The sequence below is a fragment of the Podarcis muralis genome, chromosome 11 (genome assembly GCF_964188315.1).
Source record: "Podarcis muralis chromosome 11, rPodMur119.hap1.1, whole genome shotgun sequence".
NCBI lineage: Eukaryota > Metazoa > Chordata > Lepidosauria > Squamata > Lacertidae > Podarcis > Podarcis muralis.
The window spans coordinates 50,808,961-50,833,940 of NC_135665.1; the positions used below are offsets into that span (position 1 = coordinate 50,808,961).

The following is a 24,980-nucleotide window of genomic DNA, read 5'->3' on the forward strand; positions in this document are numbered from 1 at the left end:
AGATTTGCCTTGGTAGCCAGGAATGCATCTGCCTGGTTAGGGTTGCTCAGTTAGTGACTAACCATACAAATACCAGCACAATCTCTCTTTTGACAGCTTCTTACAAGACAGCTGTATGATTGCCTGCATTTCCTCTCTCTCTGTGTAATACACACACACACACACACACACACACACACATTTTCAGGAGTTGTGGGTGCTAGACTTCCCCTAAAATTCCCGGATCAAGCTAATGTTAGAATTTAACTAAGACCTAGTGTTAAAACTGCGCTCAACCTGTGCGTATTTCAGCTGTGTAGTATCTAATCCTCTGGAATAAGCAAATGGCAAAACCTAATAAAGCCAGCAATAACCTCCTGCATGAGGTGATCACTTGGGGTAATGGACCATTAAGCCATCAAAGGAACTGGGAGTTAAGACACCAATTGAGTAGGGCCCCTCCCTTTACAGATAAAGGGAGCTTATAGCAGAGAGGGTGTAAGCAATAGAAGCAATGTAGCCTGGAAGAGTAGAGTAGGAGGAGTGATGTAATGGAGATAGTAAAGCAGCGGGTTGGAGAGAGAGGGGAAGAGAATGGCTGATGACTGCACCTATGGGAGAAGAATGATCCTCTTGGAGGGTAGTGCTGGGAAACCCCTCCATCATAGGCTCAGGTTGTATAGATCTGCAAATAATCTATCATAAAGACAACCCAGTCTCTGCTGTGTCTCAAAAGGAAATATGGACCCTGGGTTAGTGAACTTGGCCACCTCACTGCTCACCCCTAAAACAGTGCAATACAGTACTGGAACAAGGAACTCCTAAGGCATTCCATGAAACTCAACCCACAAAAATGTGCGAGGAGACCAGCACAATAAAAATTTGATGCAAATCACAGGGGCTAAAAACAGTCAACCATAACACGGAGGCTGAAACATGATCACAAAAGCAGGGCCCAGGAGGAGAACAATACAGGATGCCCAAACTCTCAGGGGTGCGCACTATATGCTCAAGAGGCATTTTTATGCAGAGAATTTACTTGCTCCGCTTGAGCAATGTGGTGTGTGCAGTGGCCCACTCAGGAAGCAAGGCGTGGCGACTGCCTCAGGCAGCAGGATCTGCAGGGGCAGCAGATCTCCACGACAATATTCATTCCGGGCCAACCCACCCATGAGGTAAAATGAGGAAACTGCCTCAGGCGGCAGGATCTGCAGATCCCGATGTACCCTTTTCTTCCTCCTGATGTAGATCAGGGGTAGGCAACCTAAGGCCCATGGGCCGGATGCGGCCCAATCACCTTCTCAATCCGGCCCATGGATGGTCTGGGAATCAGCGTGTTTTTACATGAGTAGAATGTATCCTTTTATTTAAAATGAATCTCTGGGTTATTTGTGGGGCCTGCCTGGTGTTTTTACATTAGAATGTGTGCTTTTATTTAAAACGCGTCTCTAGTTTATTTGTGGGGCATAGGAATAAGTTCATTTTTTCCCCTTCAAAATATAGTCCGGCCCACCGTGTGGTCTGAGGGACGCCCACGGCTGAAAAAGGTTGCTGACCCCTGATGTAGATCTTCCCTCACCTGGTGTGAGGGAACGGGGGCGCCATTTTGGGGTCTGCCTCAGGTGCCAAAATGTCCTGGGCATGTTTGTGTGTGTTTCACGTTCGTCCAAAAAAAGAGAGTATACTGCATATTCGCTTTCCTTCACAAGGTGCTCCTCACCATAAAAAAAAGTTTTTAAAAGCGACTCCAACGGAAGATACAGAAACAAAAACACGCTCCCCCTTCCTGAGGGCTAGCGCGGGGAAGAGTTTACCTCAGAGTTTACCTCCGCCGCCTCTGAGCCGCCGACTGACTGACCGACTTAACTTCCTCTCCGCCCCCGCCCCCCATCTTTCTCTTTCCGGCGCCTCCAGAGTCTTCCTCCTCCTCCTCCTGCCACATCCTCCGCCGCCGCTATAGCTGCTGGCGCGTCAGCCCGCGCCGCCATATTGGAGGAGAAGGTGCTCCTGCCGCCGCCGCCGCCGCTGGTGCCGCAGGGGGAGCCAGGCTGGCCCAGCTCCTTCTCCCCCGCTCCCTTCCCTCCCTTCCCCCTCCCTGAGGGCTTCGGGCCGCCCCAGCTCTCGCCAGGAGTGGGGGAAGCGGAGAGAGCGAGCGAGAGCGGCAGGGAGGCCGCAGCCCCAGCCTTTCCAGCAGGGTCCTCCCGGGGCCCCCCGCCGCCGCCGCCATGACTTCCCTGACCCAGCGAAACTCGGGCCTAGTGCAGCGCCGGACCGAGGCCTCTCGCAGCGCCGCCGCGGCCGACAAAGAGCGGGCGTCCGGGGGCGGCGGCGGCGGCGGGGGTGGCGGAGGAGGCGCGGAGGAAGAAGGCCGGCGGGACGAGCAGGGCGACGACGAGAAGGGCGACTCCAAGGAAACGCGCCTCACGCTCATGGAGGAAGTGCTGCTGCTGGGCCTCAAGGACCGAGAGGTGCGGGGCCCGCAGCCTGGCGAGCGGGGAAAGGTGGCGGGGTGGGCCCGGGAAGGTGGGGTGGGGTGTCTGTGAGGTGAGGAGGGGACATGAAAGGCCTCCCCCCCCCCCCCAGGGTTGCCCTTGTGTATGTGGGGCTGGGGGGCGGGATTATGAGGCCAAAGTGAGGGGTGGTGTCGGTCGAGGGGCCTGGAGGTTGCTACGGGGTTTGGTGGATGTCTGAGGGGGAGGGGCTCCTTGGCTGGCTGGTTGTGTTGTGTTGTGTTGTGTTGTGTTGTGTAGTGTATGCGATTAGGGGTTAAGGTAGGCGGGCGTCTCTTGACACACACAAACAAAAGTGGTTGTGCCCAGGGCTTTGCATGCTGCCTTTCAGGGCCACCCTAAAAACAAATTAAAACGAACGAGACACAAGTGTCAGAATGGAAGTTAAAAAAAAAAAAAATGCCAGAAAGCTGGCAGGGAAATATAAGACACACACTCCCCAGCATGCCATGTTGTCTGCAAGGCAACCCCTTCCTCCCACCTCATCCCCCACTGCAGCTTTCAGTCCAATTCTCAAACTGCGATACTGTACAGTGGTACCTTGGGTTACATACACTTCAGTGGTACATACTCCGCTAACCCAGAAATAGTGCTTCAGGTTAAGAACTTTGCTTCAGGATGAGAACAGAAATTGTGCTCCGGCGGCGCGGCAGCAGCAGGAGGCCCCATTAGCTAAAGTGGTGCTTCAGCTTAAGAACAGTTTCCGGTTAAGAACGGACCTCTGGAACGAATTAAGTACTTAACCCGAGGTACCACTGTATATGGCAATAAATCAGATATGAGAAATACAGAAGAAGAATAAGAATCTTGCGAGAAGAACAGGATATGAAGATGGAATAGAATTTGAAAGTGGGCATCAGCCACCGCCTTCTACCCAATTTATGTACTGGGACATGCTAGTTGAGCGTTCATAGTTTTATGCTAAGTGTTTCCACTATAACTTATCAGGTATGACTGAAACTGAGGCAGCTAACGGTTTTAGGATTAGATGTAAAGGGGTTAGGGAAGGTGGTGGTGTCAGCAAAACTGGAGGAGGACGTTCTGGTGAAAAGCTTTTGGATTTGACAGACGGGCTTAATGGGGCAGGAGAAACAGCAAAGTTGCATTGAAACCCCTCAGTAGAAGTTGGCTTAGGGGCATCAAGTTTCTTAAGAGCAGAGGTCCATGTAGTTGGACTTTCTCAGACTGGAATACTGTTAATAGCTGGGGTTTTTTGAACATTTATGTTTAGGAACCATGTACTGTCATAGTTTGTATGCTGCATTCTAAGCACCTACTTGTTAGTGCAGTAAATTCAAACAACTGGGCCATAACAGTCATCTGTCTGAGAATTTCTTATACAGTGGTACCTCTAGTTGCGAACGGGATCCGTTCCGGAGCCCCGTTCACAACACGAGCAGAACACAACCTGTGCACGCACGGGTTGCAATTCATCACTTCTGCGCATGCGTGTGGCGTCATGTTGAGCATATGCGCGGGCAGCGAAACCTGGAAGTAACCTGTTCCATTACTTCCTGGTCGCCGCAGGACGTATCCTGAAAGAACGTAACCTGAACCGAACTTAACAAGAGGTATGACTGTAGTGTTCCAGCTGCAGCTCATATGGCTATTTAGGAATTTTTAAAAACACCTTTCGCTAAGTTAAAATGTACTTCTTTTCCAGAAAAACACATGACTCACAGGGTATGCTTATAAACATTTTACATCATTTAAGAAACAAGCTTGGTTAGGCAGAATGGGTTGGTTGACATACTACAGGCTTATTAGTGAGTGTAGTACTATCTTGAGCAAGATATTCTCTTTAGGATACCTAGTAGAGGAAAAGTTTGTAAACCTGTGCTGCAGATTGTAAGGTGCTATTTCAGAATTTTGCAAAGTAATGGAGCTCTGGTTTATGTTATGGGTACATTTGGCCAAGAAAGGGAATGCTTTTATCAAATGCATGGGTATTTTTTTTAATGTGTAGAATACAACTTACTGCCCTTTTCATGATAGTTGTTGGCTTCTATTTTGACCCCACAGTGTATTTGCATGGGCTTACATAAAGGATCATGCTCATATGCACTCTTTCCCAGAGTTCATTAATCTTTGGAAAAGTCATCCATTTGTAGCTTGGCTGCTGTACATTACTCTATACTTCATCTCCAGGCTTTTGAGGGTTTCTGCTGTAGTTTATATTAGGTTATACTGAGAAACATGTTACAGGCTCATTAGAGTTTAGATTAGAGTTTTAAGGTTGGGTTATCTAAACTGTGGGAGGGAGGCATATTCAAGCTAAGGAGGTATTTCCAGTTGTCAAAGCATAATTTGATGACTGGATCCAGCCATTGCAAACTTCTCTAATAAGCAAGATTGTTGTGGTTGGTTGATGTATTCTGAGTTTCAGTTAACAATAATGATTGTAGTCTAGTTCTCAAAGTACTGTTTGTTCTGATGAATTTCAGATAATAGATGTCAGTCCTTTGTGGTTGCTTCCAAATTTTGGAACAAATACTGTACTTATTTTGCAGTATGAAGTCAAGCTTTATTGTCATTAGTTATTACTTATTTGCAGACTATTTTGACAGTGCAAGCATATGTGTACAGTTCATATAAGGCACCCAAAGCATCTTGAGATTTATAAATTCATTTTTATTTGTTTCTATAATGTCTTATGCAATGTATTAATCTTCTGTTTTTTCAGATTGCTTGTAATTGAGGGAAGCCACAAAGGGGTGTGTTCAGAGAGAGAGTGTTAAAAAGTGAGACTTAAGAGATATAGAGACAATATGTAGGTCTGAATTAGGCCCTTTGAGCTTCATGGCTAAGAGGCAACCTTCTATTAACCATCTTTCAGCTGCCCTAAGCTCCTCACTCCTAATATATATGGCCTAATCATAGGTAAATAACCCAATACTGTATGAGCTAAACAAAGATAAACCTACAACTTGAGCCAAGCACATTCTTTAGGCCTTCCCCATGCCATATTGTGATTGAAATGAAGCTAAATAATCTCCAATGAGTTGCGTCTTCAGCAGTGGGATATCACAGTCCCCCGTCTGACTTATGTACTGTAGGCTTGTAATACTAATTTCTGTTGGATAAAGTCCAGTAACACCTTTTTGAAGGCAAGCTTTCCATCTTTGAAGAACTGCCAGTCTATTATTTCTTAAAAGATGGTACTATGACGCACCAGTTGTGGCACTTTGTAGGCATCAGGTCCTCATCCTAGTGAAAGTGAATTTACAGTTTGCAGGAAACTGATGGCATTCTTTGGAGCGCATGAGAGATGCACAGTGAAGGGTATGTAATTCTTTTCTGCTGCTCACATACGAACCCTTTGGTTCATTAACACTTGGCTAAATGTTGCAGCTGTACTAATAGTGAACAGTATATTAATGACAAGAAGCAACCCATTCTTGCTGGAATAAAATGACCCTAAGGAATGTCAAAGCAAAGTAAAAGTAAGAAAGCCTTCTGTTTTGTTAGTATCACTATTAAAAGGAAAACTGACTGACTTGAATAACACAAATGCCTTTATAACATCAAGGATACTATTACATTTCTGATTTGATTGTATATATGCTTTAATTTGTTTATTGTTGATGAATAATGCGCACAAAACCTTAGACACAGAGACTTGGTGTGGAGGTGAATTTCCCTGGAATATAGAAAGTTACAGCTTAGCCATCTCTTAGCAATGCAAAGATTTCCTTACAGGTCACAGCCATAAATTCCTTCTGCTGCTGAGCAGAAGGAGGAAACCTTTTTGCAGCTCCTGGTCATTGTAATGTGCTATCATGTGTTAGTCTGCACTGACCTCATGAAGATTGAACCAGTTTTTCCTCTTTCCAGCAAGAATTATATCTTTGCAGTATCTCTTAACTGCAGCAACTACTGTGTAAACCATAGCATAAGATCCGATTCATAGACTCATCATTCATTGACTCATCAAGGGTATGAAAGAATTGCATTGCTCTCCTTGCTGTTATACACAACCTTTTTATTTGGCTTCCATTGCCAAAAGTGAACAGTGAAAATATATAAAGCAAAATATTTTGCTTGTTCTTGTTATAATGGTATGGGGAGACAATTGTTTTGGAGAAGAAAGTAGCACAACTTTTGTAAGAAGGACACTGTCCCAAAGATGACAGGAGGAGTACTACTACTTTGCATCCAGATAATGTGTTCTTCAAACACCAAATTTGTAGGTGTTGGATTAAAACTAATAAAATGGATAAAACAAGTTGGGGGGTGTCTTTCTGAAAACTAGATAGTCATACCTCGGGTTGAATGTGCTTCAGGTTGAGCGCTTTCGGGTTGCGCCCTGCGGCAACCCAGAAGTAATGGAGCGCGTTACTTCCGGGTTTTGCCCCATGCGCAGACGCTCAAAATTATGTCACGGTTGGAAGCGGCAAAACGTGGCACGTGCAGACCCACCGTCTTCCATTCAGGATGTGAACTGGGCTCCGGAATGGATCCCGTTTGCATCCCGAGGTACCACTATATCCGCTTCCCTCAGAGTAAGGTGGTTCTTCGATAACACTCTGCTTTCAGCTGAAAGAGGGACAAATGCTACAGTATTGCAGGGGGGGGGGTGAGGGTTGCTAACTTATTATTTATAGTGCTATCTGTATGCATACAAAATAATTGTGACAGGTCCTTCCTTACCCCAAGGGGTTTACTACAGGAGGTATAGACAGGATACAATAGAGGAATAATATATGATTACTTTAGTTACACATGCTTTGGCTTCGTTATGATAGGGCATCCAGGACTGGGGCAAGGGTGTGTGTGACCATGATGAATTATATATTGCTTAATTGTCAAAGTGGCTTCTAGGCAGATTACAAGTATAAAATCAATTGCAAAAAATATCTGTACACATAAATACACAATAAAATATTTTTATCAAAACAGTAAAATAAACACCCATAATTTAAATGTACACTAAAATAAGTCCTTTAAAGAGTTAAAACAAAAATTAAAACAGTTAAAGCTGGAGGTTCAAGTAAGGAGATCAGGGGAATGCTTGTTTAAACAAGTGTGTCTTCAGTACTCTGTGGAATGCCAATACTGATGGGGCCTTTTGTTTTTCAGCAGGGAGCTCATTCTACAATACTGGTGCCTGAAGTGAAAATGTTTACCTCTGTGTTGCCACATAGCAATAAGCATCAGGTCATAGGAGAAACTAACTGAGTTTCATTGTTGATCTTAATGCGCTTATCTAAAGGCTTCCTAGAAATGATGAGTTTTGGAGAAGGATTTAAAGGAGATAAAGGTGGCTGCACAGAGACATTCTTTCTGGAAGGCAGTTTGAGACAAGAGGCAGCAAAGAAAACTGGACAGAGTCATTTCAGGGAGCAGGAGACCTTTGGATGCTGAGGGAGGTGGATCTCTGTGAGCGAAGGTCACAGGCAGGGATGTGTTGGGAAATAAACACAGAGAGATAAGGATGGGCAGAGTGGGGGCATGAAGGGGTTTGAAGGAGCTTGTAAAGCATCTGTGATTTGGACAGGAAGCCAGTGGAGAAGAGGAATTGCATCTCAGAGTGAGGGAAGAGGGGTATTATTTTCACAGCAAAGTGCTGAATAGATATGACAGTGGGAGGCCTAAGGGAAGAAGAACCATGATTGTGTGTGTGTGTGTGTGTGTGAGAGAGAGAGAGAGAGAGAGAGAGAGAGAGAAGTTTTAGTATTTGAATAATTTTAGTGTAGTTTTGACTCAAGTTGGGAGCTTGAAAGTTGTTCTTCAACTTGTTACTCAGATACACTTTGCTTCCCTAATTTGTATTTGCCTTATTTTTGCTAATAAAGCTGTGTAGCTGTGTAATCAAAGTGTGTTCTTAGTTTATGACTCATGGTAAGTTAAGAGAGCTAAACCACAAACCCAGGTTCTGATGACGCACTAAACTATACTGTAACTTAGCAGAGTACAGCGGCAAAACAATTGGGGAGAAGCAAAGCATCTGTGTTATCCTTCCTGGAAGCCTGAGTGCTTGCATGTTTCTGCTAAGTAATGGTTTGGGTTAGTGTGATGTGTGAACCAGGCATTTGTGGCAAAAATGAACTCCAGTGAGCTCAGTGGGGCTTTATTCCCAGTAAGTGCATCAGGTTGTAGCCTTAGTGCATGCATTGTTCTACATTTAATAAACAAAACCAAAGTACACTGTTAATTTAGTGTGCTGTATAAATATTTATATTTATTTTCTTACATTATATCAACTTTCTTCCACCATGAAACTCATGATGGCATACATATAATTACTAAGTGGTCACTCAGTGATAGCTCAAAAGTTCCTCCAACAAACAGAAGTATTTAAACTGAAATATTTGAGTTGGTGACTGTTTGTTCCTCAGATTAAGATTCACTTTTATTTTGCTTGCTTCCTGGGCTATGACATTTCCTTTCTCATCATTTTTAGGTTGTCTTCATGAAAATTAAGACTACGATGCAGGCAGCTAATTTTGCAGTTCATGTAATTCTGCTGGTTGCGATTTCATTCCTAACATACTGAATTCTCCTAGTTAAGACAGTCCTAATGTGGTGAGAAAATTCTGTGGCAAAGAAGCCACCACTTCCTAAGCCGCCCTGATAGCTCATGCCAGTCAGGGCAAAAGATGGAGGATGGATTCTACCCCCTGTCATGGCTCTTTAAAAATTCCCCTTCCTGCTCACTTTAGTGAGAGAGATAACAACTACAGTGACTTTAGTGAGAGAGATAAGCAGCTCCAGGGTTGTGTCTGGGCAATGAGGGGACTTTGGATTCAGTGGATCCAAGGCCTTCCCTGACACTGCACACTGGAATGCCCCATTTTGAGGTCAGTCGTATGTGCAGCACTACTTTATAGCGACAGTGGCAGACCTGGCAGAGCGTCTGCAGACAGTGTCAGAAACAGAGACATGAAAGCTAGGAGCTAAAGGGCACCTTAAACCTAGGTTATGGATGCAACAACGGAATATATAGGCACACTTTTTTCATAACAATACAAAGCTGAAATGAATGAACTACAGCTAAAATAAGTTCATTTTTCATATGGTCTAGTATTTCCCCTGCCTACCCCCATAATATTCTTAAGAGGGCCTCTTCTCCTGTCTTCAGAGAGTAGCTGGAAGTGGGGAGGCAGAAAAAGGTCCTCCTTTCTTTCCACACTGCAGTTTTAATCTGAAATCTTAGGTGCAGTACTTCGCCCAGAGCTCAGAAACTGCTCGCACTAATGAAATTGATTGTCTAAAAATGCACCTAGAACAATGGGAGTTTTGAACACTGCCTGCAGACCTCTCTGTTGGTGAAAGTGGTGGTCCACAACATCTGTTCTCCCAGGGAGTTTAGGATTGCTTACTAATCACTGTCTTAATTTAGAGTCAGATGTGCAGAGTCTTAATTGAGCATAGAGGTTTGTTGTACCTGTGGATTTAGGTAAAAGATTCATCTTTTTGTTGTAATTAGAAATTTATGCTGTGCTTGCTGCCTGAGGATGCTGCGCTGTACCTATCATCAATAAAAAATAACCAAGCAGGTAGACTGAATTTGTAAATAATAAACTAATAAACATTTTAAAAACCACAATAGTTTGCAAAATCTTTCTTTAGACTACAAGGTAAATTTGGAGTGGGATGGCTGGGTTAGAGGCAAAGTTGAATGAAGCATAGAGAAAAAGCTCTTAGCTTTCTCCAGTAGGCTACATACATCCCAGCCATACAAAAGTCGGTTTTTACACCCACCCACCATTCAGACAAGCAAGAGGCATCACAATTCCATTCACAAAAAAGGCAGTCAAGGAGGGTACTGGACAGCCCCAGTGAAATTCAAAAACGTTCACATCTACATTATGTTGGAAAAATTCTCTTTTATTTTGACAGCATATTTGAAGGTGTACACTCACTGCTTCCAGAGTATTTTGATGTTTTGGTTTGAAAAGCAGGCATTTTGAAATGATAAAATGTTGTGGAAAGAGGAAAAGATGTGTTAAAAATTCCTTGGCCAGCATTGTAAGGATAATGTTAGAGCTAGTTTGATAGTGTTTAGTTTATTGGTTTAAATTTCCTTCAACCAGAATAAAGTATTTCAGCATGTGAAGTTTTGTGGCTTTAACTGCAAATTCTTGTGAAGCAAGAAGTATACCTGTTTCGAAGCTTCTTTGTTTTTACTGAACTTGTGATTCCTGCAACTATTTACCACAGAACCATAGAATTGTAGAGTTGGAAGGGTCCCCAAGGGTCATCTAGTCCAACCCCCTGCAATGCATAATCCTAAGCCTGGTAAAATGAAACAATTATATTTTGAGATGTCTGGTCGAGGTCACATGTTGCTCTCAGCCAAACCATGGCTTAGCACAAAGAAACAAAAGTATGGATTCTCGGAGCAAAGCTTTCAGCCGCTGCACTCCTACTGCCACGCTTCACAGGGCTAAGCCATGGGTTGACTTGGAATTACATGTGAACTGAAAATAAAAGTCTCTTTTCCAGCTCTTAGAAAATAGACCCACTTCATTCAAACTAGACTCCCTAAATTGAAAGAAATCAATATTTTAACATTTTGGAGTAAAGTTCGAAATCTCTGTAAAGATGAATCACATTTCATGAAAGCTTGTTAGAAAGCTTTTATCACTATACTTTAGAAGTCAAAAAAAGGGGGGGGGAAGCTTGGATATGTTCTTCAGTATTTAGTTTATTCTTAAATTCTTTAGCTATTTTGGAGCATGTCAAGAGGGCAGATTTCTTTTTCTTCTTTTTGTCTGAAACTGTTACAATGAATATTATTGATTTTTACATGGATAAAAGAAAACTTACAGAGACTTCTTTCCCATCAGGGTTATACATCATTTTGGAATGACTGCATTTCCTCTGGGCTGCGTGGCTGCATGTTAATTGAATTAGCACTGAGAGGGCGTCTTCAGCTGGAGGCATTTGGAATGAGACGCAAAAGTTTGTTAACTAGAAAGGTAAGAATCGGAGGGTAAAATGACATGTAGGTCTTAAAAATTATATCCCATACAGTTCTTCAAACTGTACCAACCTTTTACATACTCATTTCAGTATTTGTAAAGAGATGGCAAGAACGCTTGTATCTAATCAATTTTAAGTTCCTTAAGCCACATATCTAATATTAAACATGTAGTGCTTATGCAATTTGCTGAATCCAGGGCCTACTATGAAGATGAATCAGTCTATGTTGCTCTTTGCGGTTGATTTTGTTGGCATTATGTGAAGGCAATTTATTTTTTCTGAGGAGATCTTGTGATGAAAAAATGCTGTTGTATGCACAGTCTGCCCTGTCAATATTATCTTTTGCTCACCTTTTTTAAAAAGCATGTTTTGAAAGGTTTCCACACTACCTCGCTGTTAAGAATTGCGTCTTTGTGTAAGTAGACAGTTACTGCTTATGTTCAGCTGCATTTAGTTAAGATTATCTTGAAATGGATCTGCTCCCTTCCCCATAGAGCTTCCAAGATTCTTTGGTGTGCCAGAAATGCAGGAATGTTCCTTGAAATACCAAGGTTATATAATAGCTTGCTTGACTATTTCTAGAATATTTTACATAGGTGATTTTAAGGAGAGTCAGACCTGAAAGCTACATTATTTATTGGCCATAATTGTGGCGAGTTGGAGTTCAAGGAAGGAGGTTGTGAGAGAGCAATTGTCACGAACTTTGGAGGAGTTTTGGGAGGAGGAATGTCTGGTGAACGTATTTGAGGTTGGTTTTCTTTTAAAAAAAATAGATCTTTTGTGGGTTTTGGGGGGAGCTTTTTAAAGTCAGGATTTTATTTTGAGCTTTTGGGGAGAGGTGTTTTGAGGCATCATCATCTTCCTCAGGTGCTGACAAACCCAAAACCGAAGAAGCAGTGACTGGTTCCACACTAGAGCAGAAACTGAAAGTGCTGGTCTGTTTACAAGAAGGCATGGGTGGGTGTGCTGTGGCACACAGGTTTGGCAGGAATGTGTAGGAATGTGTCCAGCATCCATGCCATCAAGATCTGGGAGAAGGAGATCTGGGCAGCAGCATCTGCTAGCACACCTGCAACTGCCAAGGTCGCCAGCCATGTGCTGGTTTTTAAAAGGGTTTTTCTAGGGTTTTCAGAGGTTTAGAGGGTGTTTGCAGGCTTTTCCAAGGGGTGCCTCAATTATATGCGATATCACGTATGGATGTGGTGCCTCAGAACATAACCCCCATATAAATGGGAGGGGGTGTTTGTCTGTATAACCTCCTTGTTTGGTTTCCAAATTATTTTTTATTGTTTGTAGGTACTGAAAGCTTTTTCCAAAATAACTACTAACATGCTGTAACCTTGTACTAAATTGGGGTCACCATGAAGAGAAGACATTTGCTTAAAATGATGTATTTTGCTTTTAAAAAGCTTAAGCCATCATATTTTAATTTTGTGCTAATCAGTGGAGTTGCTCATACATAGTAGCAAAGTGCATATTATTGGACCACCTATACCAGGGGTCTGCAACCTTTAAGACAAAAAGAGCCACTTGGACCCGTTTCCGAAGGGAAAAAAAACTGGGAGCCGCAAAACCGGGAAGGTGACGTCAGGACGGTGTGTGACTAACGCACGCACTGCCCCCATGCGACATCACAGCCAGTACAGCGCCCGCCACAGTGGGGAGTGTCAGGGCGCACAATGTTCCTCCTCCCCTCGCTAGTATCCACCCTGGAGCCGCGACAAAGGTGTAAAAGAGCCACATGCGGCTCCGGAGCCGCGGGTTGCAGACCCCTGACCTATACCAAATAAATAATATGTATCTAGGTATATTAAAGCTGATACTACAAGAGTTTGGGTGTCATCCAGTGTTAGTCATACGCCGATGAAATCAATGGACAATTAACGTTCACTGATTTCAGTGGTTCTGCACTGAGCATGTTTTAATTGGATTATCCTCCTATGTTTTGTGCTTAGGCCATTCTTTAGAAACCAAGTTTCTATTGAACCTCTGACTGGCTTTTATTCTATGCATTCTGGCTGATGTGTTCTTCTATCTGATGGTATAAATTTCCCTCAGTGTTGTGAAGGACTTAATAAACATTCATTAGCCAGGCCGTAATAGCCAGACACTGGCTTCCCAGAAGAATTGGAGCTCAAGCAGTGAGAGCACAGATCTAATGAGAGAATTAGCATTTCTAGGCTCCAAATAATGACGTCTATTAAATTTAGTATTTTGCCATTTTTTGTTGCTGTCCTCCATAATATAAATTTATAGTTAATCAAGCCAGCTTGATTGTTGTCAAATAAAATGTCTGTTAAAGGAATTATTTCATCATCAAAAATTTTTTAACAGACATTTAATGTGGCTTTTATTGGAATTATTGCTTCTGAGAAGCATGCTAATTATCTCTGTGACCACAAAGCGTATGTTTAGGAATGGATTATTGTTTATTGACAGATTGTCCTCTCAGCATTATGTACAGGGGGCCAGGGAACAGAAGACATTCCAGACAAATCTCCATAACTTTGTTTGCTGTCCATATGCAAGCGACTTTAGGGTGGCAGGGAGATTATTATTTTTCTCCTGTCAAGGGAGGTGATATGGGTTCATATCTGCATCACCTACAGCCTTTTAGGGAACTAGAACATTATGGTGAAAAAGGGTGACAGTGGTAACGTATACAGGTTGATAATCTTAGCTCAGAGCATTCTAATTATGAATAAAAATAACAGTAAAAATACAATGAATCTATTCTGTTGGTTTTTCATTTGTTGCCTGGATATTGTGTGTAGCTCTCATATGTCTCTCCATTGGCACTGTTTTTCCCTGTGCCAGCAGCTTTGGAAGTTCTAGTGCCTAAATCGAAGAGCTCTCTTATCTCTCTGTATTTATTTATTCTGGGCACTGTTTGAGGTAAATGTGACTTTTGCAGGCCTCTCCTCCATATGCCCTGTATACTGTGGTTTCAGGTTGCAACAGAAAGTAGTATGCCATTAATATAATGTGTTCTTCATGAAGTAACTATTTGTCTAAATAAAAAAGGATGCTAATGTACCTAGAGGGAATGGTTCTGGACTTTTATTTTCTGGTTGACATGAATGGGGTGGTATATATGGAGCATTGCCTTCCCATGGATTCAGACGTTTTCCTTTTCAAAAGCAAGATACTTGGTTTGATTTCTGAAAAACAATGACATGGTTCAAGAAGTGGGAATATTCCAACACTGAGCCTCAAGATATAAAAAAGTAGTACTGAGAAACACTTTTTCTCCACTTGGTGCTTAAAGAGTTAAAAGCAAAAGTTTGAGGTGATGGAGTGAACTCTTATATTTCCTATCAGGTGATCTGCAAATCAGATGCTCCTACAGGGGATGTTCTACTTGATGAAGCTCTGAAGCACATTAAGGAGACACAGCCTCCTGAAACAGTGCAGAACTGGATAGAGCTGCTTAGTGGTAAGATAAATCTTTGGAAATTAACATTTTTTAATGTTTAACAAACTTTTGGGCAGCCATGCATCACTGGTTTTAAGGAGCGAGTTTTCAAGTATAGGGCTTGATAAGTTCCTTATCAAGTGATGCCTTCTGTCCAAATTATGAGTAACAACTTTGGTTGCTGTGAAGATCAAATTTAAACACCAGTGTTCCGTCGAATAAATTTGGGGATGGCAGTGTTGGAATGGTGGAAGGAAATAGTTAATGCTCTTGCTATATCTGGAGTAGATTTAAGCTGCTGTCTAGCAGCATACAGGATCACCAGGTTTAGATTTAACAGTGGGAGGGTGTGGGAGATTTGGTCAGTGTTAATTACTTCATGAAATCTTAACACACAAGTTTAGTCAGATGAATTGCGCTTTTGTATTTTGACTACCTTGATCACGGTATGTATGTACTTGGCTCTTATTTCCCACTCTTCGTTCTTTTTATACTAATATTCTTCCATCTTCATTAAATATCCTATGTCTGCAGCATGTTGATTAGTAGTAATGTTGATGTAGTCAAGTTAGTTCCAGTGAATTCAGTGGGGCTTACACCATGGCGAATGAGTTTAGGATTGCATATTTATATCTTGGTGACACATTCCTGTGTTCCCTCCTGCTTTGGCTGTTCAGCAGTAGAGAGGAAGAACAGAGAGACTAATGAAAATGAGAGAAACCTGGAGCTTTTCTGGCAGAGGCAATGTTTACAGTTTTCAAGAAAATCAGAGTCTGTTCTTGAAGTTCATTTCTTAAATTAAGTAATTTTAGCAGTACAGCTGACATTGTAATAGTCAGCCTCTTGTTGAAATCTGAATTCAGTCATGAACTGTTGTCTAGCAGTTACTGTATTTTTCTGTGTATAAGACTTGTTTTCCCCCCTAAAAAATAATGTCAAAAATTGGGGAGCAATCTCCCCCCATTTTCTTAAAGCTGAGTTCCCAAAAATAGGGGGCGTCTTATAGACGGAAAAATATGGTAATATGGTATTTTGTGCTGTTTTAACTGTTTTAGTTACTTTTATTTTATTTTGTATATCACCTTGAGATATGCAGAAGGTAATTCGTAAATAATTTGCTTCCTCAACACTTCCAACCATAAAAGGGGGTTAGTACAATTGTAGATAATACTAGCAAAATAGTCTAGTTGAGATCAGTGAGAGAATGCTTGTAAGCACTTAGGGAAAACTTCTGGTTCCAAAATTAGAGTATTTGGAGATGTGAATGGAAGAGAGCCAGAAAAGAAGATGAGGCACTGATATTTGTGTGGGAATTTGGGGTGGGGGTGGGGCAGAGAAGCTGCCTGGGAACAAAAAGAGAGGCAGCGATTGGTACGAGGTCCCCTACCCCTGACTCCTGGAAACCATTTGCAGTTCCCTGGTGGTTTCTACTGAACACTAGGCTCTATACATTTCCAAATGTACTCTGTGGGTGTGTTGTGCTTTTAGTTTTAAAACCTGCAATGCCTTTGTGCAGAATTTTGAATCACATTTCCGTACTTGCATTCCTTTGTGTGTGGCAAGCCCCCAAATCATTATGCTAGAAGCATTTCTGCAAATGGAAATGTCACCCTAATTCCCACTGAAGTTCTCACTCAAAGAATAAATAAATTTTGGTCTGTACCACTTTAGACAGCGGTTAGGGATTTCATGATTGAATGTTCTCTCTGCAATCCCCTCCATGTATAAATGTAGAATATCAGGGGGAAGGATTCTAGCCCAGGCTTCTCCCTGACATGCTGTCTTTCTGTGAGCAGGAATTGATTTATGTATAGGTATAGAGTAGCCATACCCACAGTCTGAAGTGGTACAGACCAGGTATGGGCTTGCCGCCTTGATAGGAACTAAACTTGGACTCTCATTCAGTTGCATGTGGTTCCTTCCTAGCGTCAGCATGCTGGCAGCAACTTCTTGGCTTGGTTTCCTTTTCAAAGTCCATCTGCTTTCTGACATGCTTTGACCCTCTTGGGCCAGCAACGTCAGCAGACTTCAGCCTCAGGGTGGGACTGGTACTTGCAGTGGACAATAATGGCCTTTCATAATGAAGTCTGCTTTTGCAGAATATTTATTTATTTATTATTTATTTATTTATTTATTTCCCATGGTCTCGGAATGGGTTACAATAAAAAATTACAATATAAAAGAACTTTAATTAAAACTGTAACAGCACTAAGAGTACAGCAGAAAGGACAACATTCACTTAATCTCATTCCATCATCCCCCAAAGCCATAGAGGTGTGCTTTAACCAGCTGACAGAAAGCATACTGCACTATACCTCATACAGGAGCAGCTGGTGGGGGACACATTACATCACAGAGAAAGTCTTCTCAGCCACCACCCCTCATATTCCACAGGGTGCTGGTACTGCTAACAGGGGTGACATGTTGGCTAAACATGTTCAGTCTTAAAGCAAACTAATATGATATTTGATAAAATATCCTGATAACTTTATCTACCACCGCTTCTGCATATCATAAGAAAGTGAGTCCTGTAAAACATTTACTCAAATCTCCGAAGAGTTACAATTTCTGAACGCAAAATAGTTGTCTGAATTGCTTGTTCAGAGTTCCTTGTAGTTAGGAGGTTTGGTCACAAGGTGTCGCCAAGCTACTGTGGAAAATCAAAATGGATAAAAAAAAATCTATTTTAAATGTTCACTTTATTTTTGCTGGAACAAATATGCATTTCCTTCATTGCTTGTCTTAGGGTTCACAACACCTTGAGCCAATGCATGCCCTGTGTCTTCTCTTATAGCACACAGTATATCGGGGGCATTTTAGAGATGTTTTGTTCATGAGACTAATTTGGTTGGAGGTTTTCATTTGGTTGGTGACTTTTTCTACAGTGTCTCTTTTAGCAGGTGCAGGTAGTGTCACTTAATAGAAATGAAATTTTATTGTTGGCACCCTTTTACCTCGATAGACAATGGAGTGTACCTCTGGGGGTGAAGACAAACCATTGGAGAATCACAGCACCTGCTGTGGGTGCAGAGATTAGTAACTCGTAACTGCTGCCTCCTCCATTGTTTCTCTTGCGTTAGCCAGTCCCAAAATTACTTCTCCAGGACACAAGCCTGGGCAATGTGTATGGAGGTCCTGGGCTCCCCAGATGGCAAGACTCCCTCTTGCCCTTGTTGATGTGGTCCAAAGGAAAGCAGAGCAATGTGTTTGGCACCAGCTTGACTGCAGAAGTTGCTGGAAGAGAGCACACAAGGAGCCCCCAACTGTCTTAGGCTCTCACTCTCGATTTGTGAAGGGTTTATTTCTTAGCCTTTTCTTCTCTTAAAGGTGTCCCACAAGGCAGCAAGTATGGATTTTTCTTTGGGGTTTACTTCTGAAGCCTTTTTCATGAATGTGTATAGTTGCAAGACAGTGAAGGATCAGAGTTCTCTTTCTCCCAGCCCCATCTGTTCCTTAGTTCCCTCTACAGCATGTGCAGTAAATGCCTTTTAGGCCTGTGCAATAAATCACCATACCATTGAATACCAGTTTTAAAATAACATTGTGATAAGTGTTTCAACAAGACAATATACCCAGTGAACAAAAGGATCAGCTTTCCAGGGGGTAGTTCAGCTGAAGGATACTTTACAGGTACTCTGCAAAAAAAATGCAGGCATGGTGTCTCCAGCTTTGCTCTGACCCTCCACCACCACAGGGAGCCTTGTCAAGGCCCTTGGCTGCTGCTGGGAAGTGTGACGCACCCTCCGCCACCATGGGGATGTATGGCGGGACCCTCTGTCACTGCAGGGAGGTGTGGCAAGGCCCTCTGCTGCTGCAGGGAAGCGCAGCGCACCCTCCACCGCTGTGGGGAGGTATGGCGGGACCTCTGCCACTGTAGATATGTACGCCGCTGTAGATACGTATTGTGATATATCGAAATATCGTTATAATTAGCTGGTGATATATCGTGGTGTTTTCATCAGATATTGCCCAGCCCTACTGCCTTCTTGACTGTTGGACCCACTGTTGGTCTCATCTGTTCAATCTGCTGAAGCATATCTTCGCATGCAGGGGAAGTCCCTAGCTCAACAAGGGTTTGAGACCCATTGACTACCTTGACCTAGTTTAGCTGGCCGGTCAAAGCTGTTTCCCGGGGTGTGGCCACTGTTGCATGCTGTCAACTTCTAGGAAGTTGAGAGCGGAGTACGGGGTGTGAAGCAGAGGTAGACAAACTGCCCCAAAAGGAGCATGGTGTGTCCTCCAGCAGAGGTATTGGCCATCCCTTAACACCCCATACACTTCAGAAACATTCATAGAATAAACTTCAAATGAAGATTCTATCCTCAATGAACTCCGATAAGACAGATACCAGTTTATTTCAGAAGCTAGCAAGTATTTCGAATGTTAGGAGACTGTTGTTTTTCCATTTTGTTTTTCATTCTAGTTTTGATAAACAGGCAACTGCCCTTCACCATTTTCTTCAACCGTCATAATAAAGCTTTTCTAATATTTTGTGAATATTCCAAATAGTAGCTTTGATTCCCTTCCCCCCTTTAGATGGTCACCATATTTGTCTCAACACAGCTCACTGTAAGTTGACATGGTACAAATTGACTGCCTTGTGCAGAAAGTTTTTCTTGACATTAGAATAGGTGACAAACTTCAGGGAAAATTATTTCATCCTGCGGGAAATTTTTGAGGTTTATTTGGGGAATAGTTTAGGGAGTCATTCCTTGTTAGCTAGTTTAGAAGCATGGAACTCCTCATCCAAAGTATTATTTGCAAGCTGCTCTGTGGATCATCTTAGCAGCTGGTCAGTAAGTGAAGCATTCTTTCTCTACCTAATGTGACAATTAATACTGCATTTTTGCCTCTGTTGCTGTGTTACTGTGTCCTGTTTTGTCTCATTTACCCTTGCTAACCAACAGAATACCAGCAAAACATTCAGGGGCTTGTTTGTTCTTTTGCCTTATTTTAGGTGAGACATGGAATCCATTAAAATTGCACTACCAGTTACGAAACGTACGTGAACGATTAGCCAAAAACCTGGTGGAAAAGGGGGTTTTGACTACAGAGAAACAGAACTTTCTCCTCTTTGACATGACCACACACCCTCTCACCAACAACAACATTAAGCAGCGCCTCATCAAGAAAGTTCAAGAAGCTGTTCTTGACAGATGGGTGAATGACCCCCACCGCATGGACAAGCGCTTGCTGGCTCTCATTTACTTAGCCCACGCGTCAGATGTCCTTGAGAACGCTTTTGCCCCCCTTTTGGATGAGCAGTATGACCTAGCCACAAAGAGAGTGCGGCAGCTCCTGGATTTAGACCCTGAAGTCGAATGTATGAAGGCCAACACAAATGAGGTCCTGTGGGCTGTAGTAGCAGCCTTCACAAAATAACTGCAATCAGACTGCTCAAGTGTTCTTTTCCCCATTTCATGTCAATCAATTTATCTTCTATTGACGATTCATGTTTTCTGTCATCTTGTACCTCTCTTCATATGATGAAAATCAGCTCTTGTTCAAGCTTTTGTTCATGGGAACGGTAGGTGGTGTGTTCTGTTTCTCCGTGTGTGTGTGTGTCTACTACAGGATACTGCTGGTTCAAGAGAGCTTCCTGCTCTTCAACATGCTTGACAGCCACATTGACATTCTGTTTCGTATCCGATCTAAGTTACTGTGTCTGGGTTTTTATTGTACCCCTCTTTCTTCCACTGGGATGGTTTCACGCAGAAAGCACATCCCAGGAGGGAATCAAGCATCTGGTTTCAAGTTGATCCAACTGTATCATCTGCCTCAGCGAAGTGCAGCATTTTATCCTTGGCTAAAATCACAAAGGCATGTTGGAATCGCCCGAAGTGAGCCTTTTGGAGTGCAGTTGAACAGGTTCCGTTAAATCACTGAGGGTTATTTTGGAACCTCGCACAGAATCCTGCTGGAATGGAGTGGTGATTGGTGCCACAACAAAACCTAGTAGATTGCCCCTTTCTTCCTAGACATACATGTGGAAGTGCTCAAACAATTTCTAAAGCAGAAATATCCCCAGATCGACTCAATAAATAGTTCAGCCATCTCGTGCATTTTGCTGTTCATGTAACTCTTTATTGAGTTTTTGTTTGTTTACTTTAAAAATAACTGAATCCTAAGGCTAGTATCAAAAAGTCTGGTTGTTTTGCAGAGGGGTGGGATACATTCCAGTGTGGTCTGTATATAGAATTGTATATTAACACTCAAGCACATTTTAGTAAATTTCCAAATTGAATTAGTTGTGCATCTGGCTTTCTATCATTTGCTTTCAGCCACTGCCTCTTGGTGGAAAGATGGGCCTCCTATACAAAAAAGGTGTGCATGTGTGCGTGCCTGACCTTTCCTTCTATGGAGTTTGTGCCATCCAGGTACATTCTTCTTGTATGTTGCCTTTATAACATTTGTTGTATGATGAGAACATTTTATCATCCCCCCCCCCTTTTTTTTTTTTTGGAAGAGGCTTGTGATGAGTACAGTTCTTGGTTGCAGACTTCAATTTCTGTTTGTACACAAGTTAAAATTGTGTCTCATGCCATTAATCAACTTAACACTTAAACAAAAATCAGTTGTCAATCTTAACAAGTGTTGCATGTAAATTGTTAGCAGGTAATTACTACAGTTCAACCAATTACGACTTCTGTAGTAGGAAGCTCTACTATGTTTTAATTTTTATATACAATTATGCTGATTAGCACATTATTGTAAAATATATAAACTGGCTTTTTAAAGTTTATTACCTCTTTACCATTGCTTGTTCTAGCTCCATTCACAATGTAAATATTATGCATTGAACAAATAAAAGACTGACCTTTTTGTTTTGGATAACAGAACACACTAATAGTGGAGCAGGTATGTAGAAATTTTTGGTTAACATTGAAAGCAGAAATAACTAGATGGCGTTTAACTGTAGTTGAAATTTAAAGGGATCCCCAATCTGTATACTAGCTTTTTACCTACAGTAAATAAACGATTATCTTGAAAGTGCCTGAAACAGAGCAAGCATGTAATTTTGCATTTTGTGTTCCTAATTGTGAAAAGCACCGTGATGTATGATGTAACTGTGAATTCTGATTACACTGGTACCTCTGGTTGCGAACGGGATCCGTTCCGGAGCCCCGTTCGAAACCTGAAAGGAACACAACCCGCACCTGCGCATGCGCGGGTCAGGATTCTCCGCTTCTGCGCATGCATGTGATGTTATTTTGTGCTGATGCGCGAGTAGCAAAACCCAGAAGTAACCCTTTCCGGTACTTCCGGGTCGCTGCGGGACGCAACCTGAAAAAGCGTATTATGATGCAAACGTAACAAGAGGTATGACTGTAGTACACTTGAGGACAGATTTTCTCACTACCAGGAAAGCCTGTAAGTAGTGTGATGCTCATGTCTGCTTATATGAGCTTTCGTAGTGATCAGACCATGGCACCTCTACAAGGGAGGACATGATCACATCTATACCTGCGCCAAAGATCAAATCCAGTGTGGGGCCTGCTTGATGTGTGGGGCCCAAAACAAACTGGGAAAGCCCTAGTGTTGCCATGGAGTACACCAGGACCAGAGCCTGTGAGGAGGGGGCGGCATCAGCATGGACGTTGAAGTCCCCCAAAACCAGTAAGTTAGGAAACTCCAAAGCCTAGCAGTCCAAACCAGAGATGAAGACGAAGGCAAAAATTTGCTCTCTATTCTGAGATTTTTTTCAGCCCTCTATGGTTTAGCAATGTTGAAGGAAAGATCTGGAGTGATCTTGTGATTGGCACATAATAAAGTTTCTTTTGCTTCTGCAGATACTGGGACATGAGAAGAAGAAGAAAAGTATCTTCCCTCCCTGCCCTCCTGAGAGGGATTAGATCACAATCATATCTAGGATTTCCCCCCCAGCCCTTCTTTCCATTGTACAAATTTTGTGAGATATCTGTGGAAGTGGGGTTATAGATTTGACATCTTTGTGTATTGTGGGTATCTAAACCTAAACGATTTAAACACACACACGAACGAATGAACTCATCTCTGTGGCAGAACTAGACACACAATGCCTTTGAGTTCTCTTTTTTGATAACAAGATTTATGGAGAGTCAGTTAGGACAAAGTATTGTTTCAGATGTAATCCAAATGATGAAGAAACTATACTAACTATCCAAATAATGATTTATGTTCCAAACAGATAAAACATGATTTGTGCAGTTTTCCACCTCTCTTGTCTTACCTTACCTAATCTTCAGGTGCTACATGCCTCTGAAACTCTGGGTTGTTTGGGATTTAATGTAAAACCATAATTTGCCCAAATTGGTTTGCAACGTTGCATTGTGGCTTCAAATCCTGGTTTGGCAGCCACTCAGAATCCATGGTTTGGCATTAATTCTAAGGAACCATCTTAAAAATGTGTGAACCACTATGTTAGTGGAATGCTGGAGTAGAAGAAAATACAAATCACATGGAATACTGGCAGGGAAAGTTGTACACTGTGGCTTCTGGAAGTTGTGTGCTGATTCCTAGCGTTGCAACACTTAGGAGGCATACTGTTCGCTTTCTAAAGCTTATCTTTCCAACCATGTGGGCCAGAAATCTGTTTTCTTACAGTTACATACATCTGAGTTAGACACTAGGTCTCATGGCAGAGTTCACATTCTGAAATTCATTATAAGATGGCGATGAAATAACCAATTGCTTATGAATGCTGACATATCTGAAGCAAGCCTTGAGAGAAACAGTTCATTTGGGAAAGCTAAGAATAGTTTATGGGAGTTTCTGCTTTTAGTGGTTTTTCAGACTGAGGTCAGTACTATGGATGAAAGTTTAGAAGTGTGTGATAAGTGCTTGGCATTACTGTGATTGGCAGGTTTTGAGTTCTGCTTTGCATTCTTCATTGCACTGTCTTTGGAGTCCAGGAACGCCGCCAAAATCTTTGAAACGCCTTTCTCTTTAAGTGCCAAGGGTACTTAAAGATTTCAGGAAATGTGCCAAGGCGTGATGGCGGGGAAAAGTCCTGATAGTAAGTGTTGACAACATTATCCTTATTGAGACTGCCCATGGGGTTGTTTTCCCACATAGTCTTGCAAAATGTCAGGCACCAGAAAGCCCTGGCCTTTATCACATCTGCTAGAATAAGCATCGCTCCCTGCATTCATCACATGCCTGATGGTAAGCTAGGTGCAAATGGAGCCTGGGAGGGTAGCACATTTTCTTTTCTGGGAGACCATTTCACAGTGAATAAATCACAGCCGGAAGAGTGACACCTTGCTATATTTTCCCCTTTGTGTTTTGTTTTTTAATCTGTTCCTTGATAAAGTTAGTGAGAGGGAAAAGATCAGAGTTGAAATGAACCATATACCTATTTGTCCTGGTCACTTGGTTCACATAACAACCATTCCTAACCCACCCACCACCTATGAAAGCTATGCAGTTTGTGCTACAAGCAAAACGTAGAATCACAGAAGATGCTTGCAGGGTGATCCACATGATTCATGCATATGCTGTAGGTGGAGGCAGCAGCTCAGTAAACTAGATGATATATGTGAAGCACTTTGAACACTTGAAAGTTTTCATGTATTAATAAGTAAGCATAAATACAGACTAGAATTTTTAAAAATTGAGGGTTTGTATTTTAAGCGAATTCTTGTGCCCTGCCCAGAGATTGATATGAATTTATTTAGGGATGGCATTCCAGAGATACTGGGCAAACAGTCTTCACGAAAAGGTCCCTGCCCCAGTACTCGCCAACCTAACCGCTTTCACTGGTAGATAGAGCTGAGTGATACGATGTTGAAAACCAGGTGATAATATCACTGCTAAACATCACAATATCACAATGTTTGAAATAAGGATGGAGCTATGTAGAGGCATTGGCTGGCTTCATGGTTTCCCCCACATCTTTATTTTTGCATAGTGTGCACACACACAAACACATCATGATTTTCAGTATATTGCCTGGTCAAAAATTAAGAAACCAATAACATGATACGGACTTCAAACCAGTTTTGAATGATATATCGATACATTGCCCAGCCCTACTGGTGTACCACAGCTAGACCTCAAGTACAATGGGAAGATAGGTATAAGTGCAGGCAGTTCCTTGGATAAGCTGGTCCCAAAGTGTTTAGGGCTTAAGCATTTGTAATACGCTGCCAGAGAACAGTTGTTGTTTA

At 42.3% G+C, this 24,980-nt stretch overlaps 1 protein-coding gene across 1 annotated transcript; it reads left to right on the forward strand.

Annotated features, from left to right (window-relative positions):
• Positions 1 to 1,922: 1,922 nt before the first annotated feature.
• GOLPH3 (golgi phosphoprotein 3) lies at positions 1,923 to 21,825 on the forward strand. The gene is made up of 4 exons (XM_028749426.2): positions 1,923 to 2,447; positions 11,282 to 11,413; positions 14,739 to 14,853; positions 19,790 to 21,825. Exons 1-4 carry the CDS (start codon positions 2,205 to 2,207, stop codon positions 20,212 to 20,214), a joined length of 915 nt encoding a protein of 304 aa, XP_028605259.1. The 5' UTR covers positions 1,923 to 2,204; the 3' UTR covers positions 20,215 to 21,825.
• The last annotated feature ends 3,155 nt before the right edge of the window (positions 21,826 to 24,980 follow it).